Genomic DNA, 12,500 nt, shown 5'->3' with positions numbered 1-12,500 from the left:
TTAGTCCTGGTTCAGTCCTGGTTCAGTCCTGGTTTAGTCCTGGTTTAGTCCTGGTTTAGACCTTGTTCAGTCCTGGTTTAGTCCTGGTTCAGTCGTGGTTTAGTCCTGGTTTATACCTGGTTTAGTCCTGATTCAGTCCTGGTTTAGTCCTGGTTCAGTCCTGGTTTAGACCTGGTTTAGTCCTGGTTTAGTTCTGGTTTAGACCTGGTTTAGTCCTGGTTTAGTTCTGGTTTAGTCCTGGTTTAGTCCTGGTTTAGTCCTGGTTTAGTCCTGGTTTAGACCTGGTTTAGTCCTGGTTTAGTCCCGGTCCTGACCCGGTCCTGACCCGGTCCTGGTCTGTGTTCTGACCCGGTCCTGGTCCGGTCCTGATCTGGTCCTGGTCCTGGTCTGTGTTCTGACCCGGTCCTGGTCCGGTCCTGGTCCTGGTCCGGTCCTGGTCCGGTCCTGGTCCGGTCCTGGTCCGGTCCTGGTCCGGTCCTGATCTGGTCCTGGTCTGGTTTCAGGTGTCGGACTCTCTGAGGAGGGAGCAGTCGTTCTTGTGGCAGTTCCGTTCGCTGCAGCTCTCTCTTCTTCTCTGCTCCTTCGTCGCCGTCATCGGAGGCGCGTTCTTTTTGGCCACGGCGCTTTTCATCGAGACGGACCGGAAACGCGCCGAGAACTACGACCCCTCAGGTACGGACGCCGTCGTAGGGACCCACTATCACAGGACGGCGTCTCGCAGGACGGCGTCTCGCAGGACGGCGTCCCGCAGGACGGCGTCCCGCAGGACGGCGTCCCGCAGGACGGCGTCTCGCAGGACGGCGTCTCGCAGGACGGCGTCTCGCGTCACGTCGCAGTGTGAGTCAGATGAGCCTGTGATTCTGATCTGACTCACACTCAGTCGAACAGAACGAACAACAAACACAAACTGTAAACGTGGCAGAGGAGGTTCAGTGCAGTGAGCGCCTCCTTCAGGCAGATATAAGGCAGGACCAGGACCAGGACCAGACCGGGACCAGACCGGGATCAGACCGGGTCTGATCCCGGTCTGGTCCCGGTCTGATCCCGGTCTGGTCCCGGTCTGATCCCGGTCTGATCCCAGTCTGGCTTTTCCATTTTTTTATTTAAACACAAAATCCAAAATTGAAAAAACAAATCATTATCTGTTTTTTTTCATTTTGTTTTTGGAGATAAATAATGAAGAAAACTGTTGTTTTTTCATTTTCTTATTTTTGGTTTTATATAAAAAAACGACACACGATTATCGAGCAGCTCTAGTGTGCGCTTTTTGTCGCACGTTTAAAAATCGCTTAAGACCGAAAAATCCTGTAGTGTGTGGCGAACTGTAGACATTTATTTATTTATCATTTTCTTTTGTCTAAAAATAATTACACCTTAAAGATTTTAAATTTCCTCTTTTTTTTATTTGTGGGAGGCGAGAGCTGCCGTCTGACCCGAGTCTCTTTCTCTTTCAGATGATGAACCCATCGTCGTCCCGAAGAGCGGCCGGTCCACCAGAGTCCCAGTGTCCAGCGTCCTCATCTGACCCCTGACCCCACCTGACCCGCGCCAAAGCTCTCGACAACTTTTACTCTTTTAAATAACTCTGGACATTTTATTACTCATTTTTAATTCTTCGTTTAAGCATCTGCGTGGGAAGGACAGTCGGTCGGAGGTGGAGACGTGACGTGGGCTGATCCGGGACCAGCCCACAAATCTTTTTTTTTTTTAAACACATTTTCATTGTTTTAATTCATAGAAAATCTCCTAATTTTTGCCAAGTTTTAACACATTTTTGTTCTGTCTTTAATCTGGTGTGAAGGGTTTGTCTCCCTCTGCTGGTGGAGTTTATAAATGAACAGTTCATTATAATTAAAGCATTATTTTATTGTTTTTTTTGTGTGAAATATTAAAGTTGAATTTGTATCAGTTCAGTTTCATCTTGTGGTTTCAGACGGATGGAAAAAAAAAAAGAAATGCAAATCTGACCCAAGTTTTCAGTGAGGAAACGAGATGTTTGTAAAGTTCCACAGTGCGGCTTTGAATCTACGGATACTGTTCTACATGTACCTCTATGGCAGAATGTTCAGCGGTTACGATGGTGATTTAAAGAGCACATTTTTATTTCCCCGTGATCAGTGTGAACGTTCATGGTCCTGTGTAGAAGTTTGATTTTTAACTCAAAGGAGAGAGCGACTCACTGAAAAACTGTGATGTTATTTGTTTTAGAGTCAAAGAAAAATAACAAAAGAACTAAACATGACTGAAATAATCACGTTTGGCGCCGTGGGGACGTGGTTTACACAGGAAAATAAAACAAACTCAATGTTCAGATCCAGAGCTGCATTTTACAACGTTAATTCCAAGTTTTGCACCAAAACACGGGACTCGTGTCTCTGTGCGATGCTCATGTCTCTCATGTCTCTCATGTCTCCATGCGATACTTGTGTCTCTCATGTCTCTGTGCATGTCTCTTTGCGATGCTCCGAGCGACTTTGCGGCTCCTGCGTGCGCGTGCCCGTCGACATTGACGGGAGCGCGCACGCAGCTGTCAGTAGGAAATGCGGGCGGCTGGAGGTGGACGCGCTCTGCCGCTGAGCTCCGACCCAGAAACCGCCCCGAAAAACAGCCCGAGAACAGCCCGAACACCGTCCGAACACAGCCCTCCGCCCCGGGCCGCGCTGTCCCCGAGGCTCCGGTGCTTCGGCTGCGGTCGCCCGGACTCCACAGGAGGCGGGAGTTTGTCGTTTTCACCGCGGCTAACGTCAACAGAGCTAATGCTAACGGGCTAAATTAGCTCCGCGCGCTAACCGCCGCTAGCCGAGCTCCGGACGCGCGCTTCCCCCGGCGCGGCGCTCCCCTCCCCGGCCTCCGCGCTGACATTTCCCGCGGGAGGTCACGGAGCGGAGGGAGCTGTGGCGGGGCCCAGGGGCGAAGAGGAACCGCTGCCCGGGCTCTGTAGGCCGGACGGACCGCGCTGACAGCCCCGCCGCGCCGCCGGAGGTGAGTCTCTCCGCGGGCTGGAAGTTTTTGGGCCGGGCCCGGGACGGAGCAGCGGGGCGCGGGGGGAGGGACAGGCCGAGGACGAGCTGCTCCGCCCGGGCCTCGCACACGGAGGAAGGAGGGAGGAGGGTGGAGGCTCCTTAGTCATCTGGACACTGTCAGCCCCGTGTGATTCTGTTTTATTCACTAATGTCCTCACCCCACGCCTCTTCACGGGACTTTGTGTCTCTTAAAACACTTTGCAAAACCATCAAATAAACATCTCAAAGCTGCAACAGCGTAAATAAAACCACTATTGTTTTTTTTATCTGTGCATTTTCCTCCTGTATCCAGTTAATTTTATATTGTGCATAGAGTGACCAGATTTTCATGATAAAAAAGTGGTGGTTGGTAATTAGAACTGTGCAGAAATATCCAAATATTGCTGCTGTATCGTTTAATTTTCATTATTTTATTTGATTTGATTCAGTATTTTAGTCAATTGAGAAAACCTTCTGATTTACAGTGACGACCTGGACAAGAGGCAGAATAAAACAGAAGCACAAACAAACAGAACATGAAACAGTGAATAGAGACGTAAGACACTGAAACATTTGCAGATTTAAGATTTAAAAGTGTAAAAACGTGTGTAATTATCCTGTAAAATGCTCTGGATGGAGTTTTTAAAAGTCGACAGAGGTAAAAACGAACTAAGTGATGATTCAGTATCGATATTTTGGGCTGCTGTGTCGATATATCGCAGAGACAAGAGTATTTTTTGGTTTATTTTACTAAATGATTTCGTTCCAGCTCCAGTTTTGTTGTTTGTTCAGAGGAAGGAAACTCGTTCATGCGACACATTTGACATTTTCACTGGTTTTTGCCGATTAAAATGTTTGTTTCATTTGAACTTTGCACAAGAAGTGATTTAACAAAGACTTTTAGAATCACAGACATGATTTAGACTTTATTTTTTATTGAACCGTATTAAATCGATTTGAAATATATCGTATCGAATCGAGGTGTGTATCGTATCGGCAAATTCTAAATGATTCTCAGCTCTATTGGTAATAATAAAATTGTCAAACGACTCTGTTCTGCACTTTGCACTAATGTGAGTCAGTACAGTTACTTTTTCTTTGTGTTTTGGTCGTTTTTTAAGCAGCTTTTCTGTATTTTACCCAAACAAATTACAATTTTTGCCTCTCAGTCAAATCAGATTGGTCAAAAATAGAGACACGTGGGACATTTCTTGTATGAAACGGTGATAAATCAGTGGTTTTGTATAAATTTGCCGGGACAGGAGGGGACACGGGCTCAACACTGGGTCTGTCCCGGGTAAACTGGGTCTGTCTGTTCACTCTGGTTTTTCAGTTTTCTGTAGATTTGCCTTTGGGTCCAGGAAGCGGCGCGTCCATCTGTGTGTAAACCACACACCACATCAGCCTCACGCCCTCTGTTCAACTCTTCTATCACACTTCCTCATGTTTCATATCATTTTTTTACTTGTTTCATTCATGAAAGATGAATTCAGTAATAATTATGTTGTTATGATGTGTATCTGCCCAGTTTTCACACAAACTAAAACATGTCTTTATTTATTTACTGTTGATGCTTTTATTTTGTTGGCATCAATTTAAAGAGAACAACAACAACAACAAATCTGACAATTAACATAAATACATGATTCATAAACTATTATTTGTCCTGTTTTTGCTGCATGAACAAAAGGAACAGGAAGAAATTAACTTTTACTAACAATTTCTTTAATAAACATTCGCCAAACCAAGTCCCCAGTGAGTCTGTATGTTACAACAACATCTCTCTCTCTCTCGTGCTTTTCATTCACTTTAAACATTTTCCTCGGTCACGTCGTCCATCGTTATTTTATCTTTGCACTTTTTCTTAAATCCTGATTTTAAAAGTCGCTCTAGTTTTTCTAAATTTAACAAGTTCCACGTCTTCACTCCAGACGCAGAGACACATTTCTAACTAGGGCTGGTATCATTAAGAAGTTGCCGATACGATACACACCTCGATACACAGGCCACGATACGATACACACCTCGATACACAGGCCATGATACGATACACACCTCGATACACAGGCCATGATACGATACACACCTCGATACACAGGCCATGATACGATACACACCTCGATACACGGGCCACGATACGATACACACCTCGATACACAGGCCATGATACGATACACACCTCGATACACGGGCCACGATACGATACACACCTCGATACACAGGCCACGATACGATACACACCTCGATACACAGGCCACGATACGATACACACCTCGATACACATACGATACACACCCGATACACAGGCCATGATACGATACACACCTCGATACACAGGCCATGATACGATACACACCTCGATACACGGGCCACGATACGATACACACCTCGATACACAGGCACACGATACGATACACACCTCGATACACAGGCCACGATACGATACACCTCGATACACAGGCTACGATACACACCTCGATACACGGGCCACGATACGATACACACCTCGATACACAGGCCACGATACGATACACACCTTGATACACAGGCTACAATACGATACACACCTCGATACACAGGCCACGATACGATACACACCTCGATACACAGGCTACGATACACACCTCGATACACAGGCTACGATACGATACACACCTCGATACACAGGCTACAATACGATACACACCTCGATACACAGGCCATGATACGATACACACCTCGATACACAGGCTACGATACGATACACACCTCGATACACAGGCTACACAATACGATACGATACACACCTCGATACACAGGCCACGATACGATACACACCTCGATACACAGGCCACGATACGATACACACCTCGATACACAGGCTACGATACACACCTCGATACACAGCCATACGATACACACCTCGATACACACACACGATACACACCTCGATACACAGCTACGATACACACTCGATACACAGGCACGATACGATACACACCTACGATACACACCTCGATACACAGCTACGATACACACCTCGATACACACGATACGATACACCTCGATACACACACGATACGATACACACCTCGATACACACACGATACACAGGCCACGATACGATACACACCTCGATACAGTGAACTTTCGATTTGATATGATATATTTCAAACCGATTCAATACCATTCAATAAAAACAATCGCTAAATCACTAAAAGTCTTTGTTAAACCACTTCTTCTTGTGCAAAGTTCATATGAAACAAAAACATTTTAAGCATCAAAACAGTGAAAATGTCAAATAAAATCTAGACAAGTTAAGATGACTTGAATTAAGTTTTGTCATGATTTGAGTCAATTCCTCTTGACAAGTTAAATTATCGATCAGCGGTAAACGATGTCTTGTATTTAAAATCTGACGATACAACTTGTGACGTTAAAAAAAGAAAAACAACAACCCTTAAAAAAAAAGAAATGAAATCGAATGTCGCTTGAATTTATAAAAACACTTATTCCACTGGTGGAGTCGACTCAAATAAAGTCAAATGTTCGTAATTTTCATTTTAATGAACCTTTTTGCCGTGTGACAGAGTTTCCTTCCACTAAACAAACAACAAAACTGGAGCTGGAACAGAATCATTTAGTAAAATACACCAAAAATACTCGATACGCGATATATCGATACAGCAGCCCACGATATTGATACCGTATCATCACGTTAAACGATACGATATATCGATATTTCAATATTTTGGTACACCCCTATTTCTAACACTTAAACGGTTCCAATGGCGTTTATAAGCGACTTATTTACTCGAAGTGTCACGACGTCCAAGTCTCACGATACGATATGAACCTCACGGGACGATATTTATTGCGATATTGTGGGAAAACTCACGATTAAGAATGTAACAATATCCAAATCTCTGTACGATATTTTCATAATAAACATGTCACCGTACGATATTTATTGTGATATTTTGTGGATTCAAAAAACTGTTAATACGCAACTTCTTCCTCTTAACACTTCAACACTTAATCAAAAGAAGTAAGACTTAAAAGTAGGGATGGGCACGATTAGTCGATTAATCGATAATTGATCATTAAGAATTTCATGGATTCCGTTCATTTTACTGGACAAACTGAATGTATGTGTGTGTGTCGTGACCAAACAGGTGTGTACATGTGTCTCTGCATCAGAAGGAGCGACACACAAACAGTGGGTCAGTCTGTAACGAACCGAAGCACAAATGTGGATTTAACCAGGATTTGTAGAAGAAATTCCACACTTTCCGTTGCGTTGGGACAAGTGTGAGTCCATGTGCACAGTGGATAAAGCAGCACATATGTTTCTGTGTCCAGTGGGAAAAAGTTTTTCCAGGTGAGAGTCGCTCAATGTGGATGACGAGGCCCCGCCCCCCTCCCCCCGTACGCTGTCCTGGTTTTGAGAAACACAAATCTGGTCACACTGACCTGTATTCACCTGAGTCATGTCTTTTATTCCAACACAAGTTGAACCACATCAGCGACACAAGAGCTGGAGTTTTATCTTCACTTAGTTTATGTAAATTAGTGATGTGGTTTTAAGTTTTGTTTCTGTGAGATTTGAACAAAACTGAATTAAACACATTATAATGTCAAACAGCTGATGTGGATCTAGAGTCGTTATGTTTATATGTCGTAAAGTTGAATTTATTGATGCAGATTAGTGCAGATAGTAATAATAATGATGATCATTTTAATAGAAAAACATTCATGATTAATCGATAATCGATCGTTAATTCTTCCGATGATCGATTAAGAACATTTCATCGAATGCCCACTAATTTGCACATTTTGTTAAATCCTGATTTTAAAAGTCGCTCGTGTTTCTAAATTTAACAAGTTCCACGTCTTGACTCCAGACGCAGAGACACGTTTCTAACACTTCAACGGTTCCAACGACGTTTATCAGCAGCTTATTTACGAGAGGTGGAACAATATCCAAGTCTCTCGATACGATATCAAAACAGTCTGAACCTCACGGGACAATATTTATTGCGATATTGTGGGAAAACTCACGATTAAGAATGTAACAATATCCAAATCTCTGTACGATATTTTCACGATAAACATGTCACCGTACGATATTTATTGTGATATTTTGTGAATATTCTTGTTTTTCCTCTTCAAAAGTCTTCACAAAACTTAATCCAGAAGAACTAAGAGTTAAAAGTGTTAGAACTGTTGTTTCTTCTTGTCGTCTGCACTGAAATGGAGCAAAGGATCATGGTCTAGTGGTTTTAGCTGTTGCTGCACCAGAACTCTTCATTTAAAGAGCCCGTCTGATGCTAAATCCACTTTTCAGATCTTTCTACCTTCTCAGAGTGATGTTTGGGTCTTGGATTTGTCACTGAAGTGGTTTTTAAATACATCCCTATTATTTACAAGACATAAACAATATTAAATACTCATTAATTAACACAAAAGGACCGTTCATACTTTTATTTTCAGACTTTTTAGCGCAGCATGTTAGACGTTTCTTTTAAACACTTGAATAGATTTTGAAGCTTTGATTTTTCATGTAGACTCTTCCTGAAGCTCACGACTTTGAAACATTTGTCCATTGTTTTTGTTCTGAACCTTTTAAAGATTTCAGTTCCTTTTAAACTAGAACGACTTTCTCTTTTTGTAAATTGTCTTTGGAGTTCGGTGGGACAAATCTGCTCTTGTGTTTTTAATTCTTATAAACGTTGCTTTTGTTGAGCGTCTGTCTCCTCTTCTGCTGACGATTCTTGCAGCTGTTTTCTGTAAAAGGAAAATTGGATTAACGTAAATTTTACAGGCACTTCCCCAAAACTTCAATACAAAAGGTCAAATATGGAACAGTCAGTAAATGTGTTCGTCACTCTGGGCGGAGTCTGGACACTTCTGACTTCAGGAGATTTTTCAGTATCTTCCACTTTTACAAAAGCTGCGCACACAAAAAAAAAAAGTCCAGTACCTTTGTTTAGCTCTGAAACTGTGTCAGATTTGACTGAATGAAACCAAACCAGGGCTAAATGATCAAAATAATATCTGGATTTGACAAGAAGCACAATATAATTGAAGGATTTTAATGTTTTTTGTGTGTCAGATTCTCTTCCTGCCCAAAAAATACCAAATCTCCAGCTCACTCGTTGACTTCTTGTACCATAGAAACCTTCATCGTCTAAATAATCAAATCCACAGATGTACATTTTGACTGAGCAAGACTCCGTCCATCCACAGATAAACAGACGACACCTGCGTGAAGTCGCCTCATCGAACACAAACCTGCACAAAAACCACCTGCTGCAAAAAGTTTGGTTTGTGCTGCTTTAGTTTTGGAGATATTTATGATTCTATTACAGGTCAAACTGAGGTCAGCAGCCTCCAGGAAACTTCAAAATGAAATAAAACGACACAAAATTGAGTCAATTTGTCGTGTTGAAAGTTTGTTTTGACTGATTCTGGTTTTTAAAATATGAAGTTTTATTTTATTTTCCTCGAAATGTGAAACAGCCTCAAAACGTTTGCGTTTGGTTTGTGCTATTTTGTGTGTGACAGTTTTCATTTGTGTGAGTTTATTTCTGAAATGATTCATTATTTTTGTGTAAATTATATTTTGGTCATTTGTGTTCAGCCGACGACAGCGACTTTAACAAAACTCCACAAAACTCATGAAGAGAAACGACAAGAGCAACAACAAACTTTATTTGTAGAGCTCTTTTCATACCAAAATGTCACACAAAACACTTGAGGCTGTGGAAAAGTCTGGATCAGTCTGTAGTAACTCTTTAAAGTCTCTGTCGTCGTGTAATCTCCACCAAAATAATCATGAATCATTTTAGAAATAAACTCACACAAATGAAAACAACAAAACAGCACAAAACAAATACAAACGTTTGGTTTAATTTTCTGCTGTTTTGAGTCAGTTTCACATTTTGACGGTCTGATGACGTCTCAGTTGTGATGGAGGATTCTGACCCCGCGGTGAGGTGACCCTGAGGTCAGAATCCTGTTATGGTATGTTGACCCCCCATGAAAATCTATGTTGTTTAACTGTACATGTGTAACTGAGTGTGTCACGTGCACATCAATGTCCAGGTTATTGTCCATATCCAGGTTCTGTCAGTGTCCGAGTTACTGTGTTTACATGAGCAATGACAAACCGGACACTCATATCCACGTGACATGATCAAACGGAGTGTCCCGGTTTCTTGACATAATCTTACAAATGCACAAGCGCAAAAATTAACTTAAATCAATTTCATAAACCAGGAAAAACACAAACCGTGAGCTCCTTTAGCGTCAGAAGCTCAGGAGCTACGAGACACACAATCCACTGCACACATCAAACCTACAGATTCTTCATTCAAATCTTCTAAAACATCTAAACCAGAACCTCTGTAGATCCACATCAGCCTGTTTGATCAGATCATTCAGCTCTGATCACATCTGTTTATGTTTTACAGAAACAAAACTTAAACCTGCGTCGCTAATTAGCATAAACTGTTAGCGCTGATAAAAACAGCTGCTCCTTGTGTCGCTGATGTGATCAGTTTCTTTTGGACTAAAAGACTCGACTCTGTGGATTATGTGAGTTGTTTTTGTGACAGAAGAGGTGCTGATGATGGTGAGTCTGTTCTGTGTGTGTGTGTGTGTGTGTGTGTGTGTGTATGTGTGTGTGTTGTACAGGAGATAGTTCATGTGTGTGTGTGTGTGTGTGTGTGTGTTGTACAGGAGATAGTTCATGTGTGTGTGTGTGTGTGTGTGTGTGTGTGTGTGTGTGTTGTACAGGAGATAGTTCATGTGTGTGTGTATGTGTGTGTGTATGTGTGTGTGTTGTACAGGAGATAGTTCATGTGTATGTGTGTGTGTGTGTGTGTGTGTGTGTGTTGTACAGGAGATAGTTCATGTGTGTGTGTATGTGTGTGTGTGTGTGTGTGTGTTGTACAGGAGATAGTTCATGTGTGTGTGTGTGTGTGTGTGTGTGTGTGTTGTACAGGAGATAGTTCATGTGTGTGTGTATGTGTGTGTGTGTGTGTGTGTGTTGTACAGGAGATAGTTCATGTGTGTGTGTGTGTGTGTGTGTGTGTGTGTTGTACAGGAGATAGTTCATGTGTGTGTGTGTATGTGTGTGTGTGTGTGTGTGTACAGGAGTGTGTGTGTGTTGTACAGGAGATAGTTCATGTGTGTGTGTATGTGTGTGTGTGTGTGTGTATGTGTGTGTGTATGTGTGTGTGTTGTACATGTGTGTGTGTGTGTGTGTGTATGTGTGTGTGTTGTACAGGAGATAGTTCATGTGTGTGTGTGTGTGTGTGTGTGTGTGTGTTGTACAGGAGATAGTTCATGTGTGTGTGTGTGTGTGTGTGTGTGTGTGTGTGTGTGTGTGTTGTACAGGAGATAGTTCATGTGTGTGTGTATGTGTGTGTGTGTGTGTGTGTGTGTTGTACAGGAGATAGTTCATGTGTGTGTGTATGTGTGTGTGTGTGTGTGTGTGTGTTGTACAGGAGATAGTTCATGTGTGTGTGTATGTGTGTGTGTGTGTGTGTGTGTGTTGTACAGGAGATAGTTCATGTGTGTGTGTATGTGTGTGTGTGTATGTGTGTGTGTTGTACAGGAGATAGTTCATGTTTTAGTTTTTCAGCGTCACACGAGTGCAGGTCGTACATGTGCAGGTTTAGTGCAGCTCTTTATTTTACACTCATTTCACTTATGTGGTCACTTTATTTATGTTGGTCACTTTATTTATGTTGGTCACTTTATTTATGTTGGTCACTTTATTTATGTTGGTCACTTTATTTATGTTGGTCACTTTATTTATGTCGTTACTGTTGTGGTGAGAGGCTGGAAAGTGTCTTTTAGACGCATGTGACTCAACTTTATGTTGCAGTATTCGTGATACTGCGTTTACATGTCACAGTCTCCCAGTTACTATCGGAATAAACCAGCTACAGTAACCTGGTTTCTAATAACCGGGACACTGAAACCGGGTTACTGCGTTTACATGCACCATGAAGAAACCGGGATATTTAAAAAACCTGATCATAACCGGGTTATTGATGTGCATGTAAACACACTCACTGTAAATTAATTATGTCTCTCACATTAATACAATATCTGCAAATTAAAACATACTGACATGTTTAAAAGTGTTTTTGAAGAACTCAGATGCATTTTTTATGTTGATTATAACTTTTGAATGTTAAAAATGACTTAGTTGTTTAAACACATATTTTAGTAAGTCGTTATTAATGAGTTATTTAATCAAAGTGATGTTTAATGATTTGGAATCTTGTTCAAATAAACAGAGCTGATTTGAGCAGTTAAATATCAGAAGATTTAATAACACAACAACTAAATTCAAGGTGGTTATTCTTACAAACCATTGCCTAAATTGACATTTTGATGAAGCATTATCTGAAAAGATTAAACTAAAAACCAGAACAATGTAAAATACAAAATTAAAAAGTGACAAGATTGTTATGTACATGCAATTTTAACAACACGTTACAT

At 41.8% G+C, this 12,500-nt stretch overlaps 2 protein-coding genes across 2 annotated transcripts in view; both read left to right on the top strand.

Annotated features, from left to right (window-relative positions):
- Positions 1-1,908, top strand: part of spns1 (SPNS lysolipid transporter 1, lysophospholipid) — a 20,186-nt gene extending 18,278 nt beyond the window's left edge. Inside the window, exons 7-8 of the mRNA XM_055151194.1 lie at positions 504-672; positions 1,455-1,908. Of these exons, the coding sequence (XP_055007169.1) occupies positions 504-672; positions 1,455-1,525 (240 nt within the window). The 3' untranslated portion in view covers positions 1,526-1,908. The remainder of the gene's footprint in view (positions 1-503; positions 673-1,454) is intronic.
- A 103-nt stretch (positions 1,909-2,011) lies between these two features.
- LOC110159992 (TBC1 domain family member 10A) overlaps positions 2,012-12,500 on the top strand; it is a 42,317-nt gene continuing 31,828 nt past the window's right edge. Inside the window, 1 exon segment of the mRNA XM_055150742.1 lies at positions 2,012-2,982. The gene's annotated coding sequence lies outside the window, so the exon portion shown is untranslated.

This window comes from Boleophthalmus pectinirostris, unplaced genomic scaffold (genome assembly GCF_026225935.1).
Source record: "Boleophthalmus pectinirostris isolate CB_2022bp ecotype Guang Dong unplaced genomic scaffold, ASM2622593v1 HiC_scaffold_15, whole genome shotgun sequence".
NCBI lineage: Eukaryota > Metazoa > Chordata > Actinopteri > Gobiiformes > Gobiidae > Boleophthalmus > Boleophthalmus pectinirostris.
This window is presented reverse-complemented; position numbering and strand designations above follow the sequence as displayed.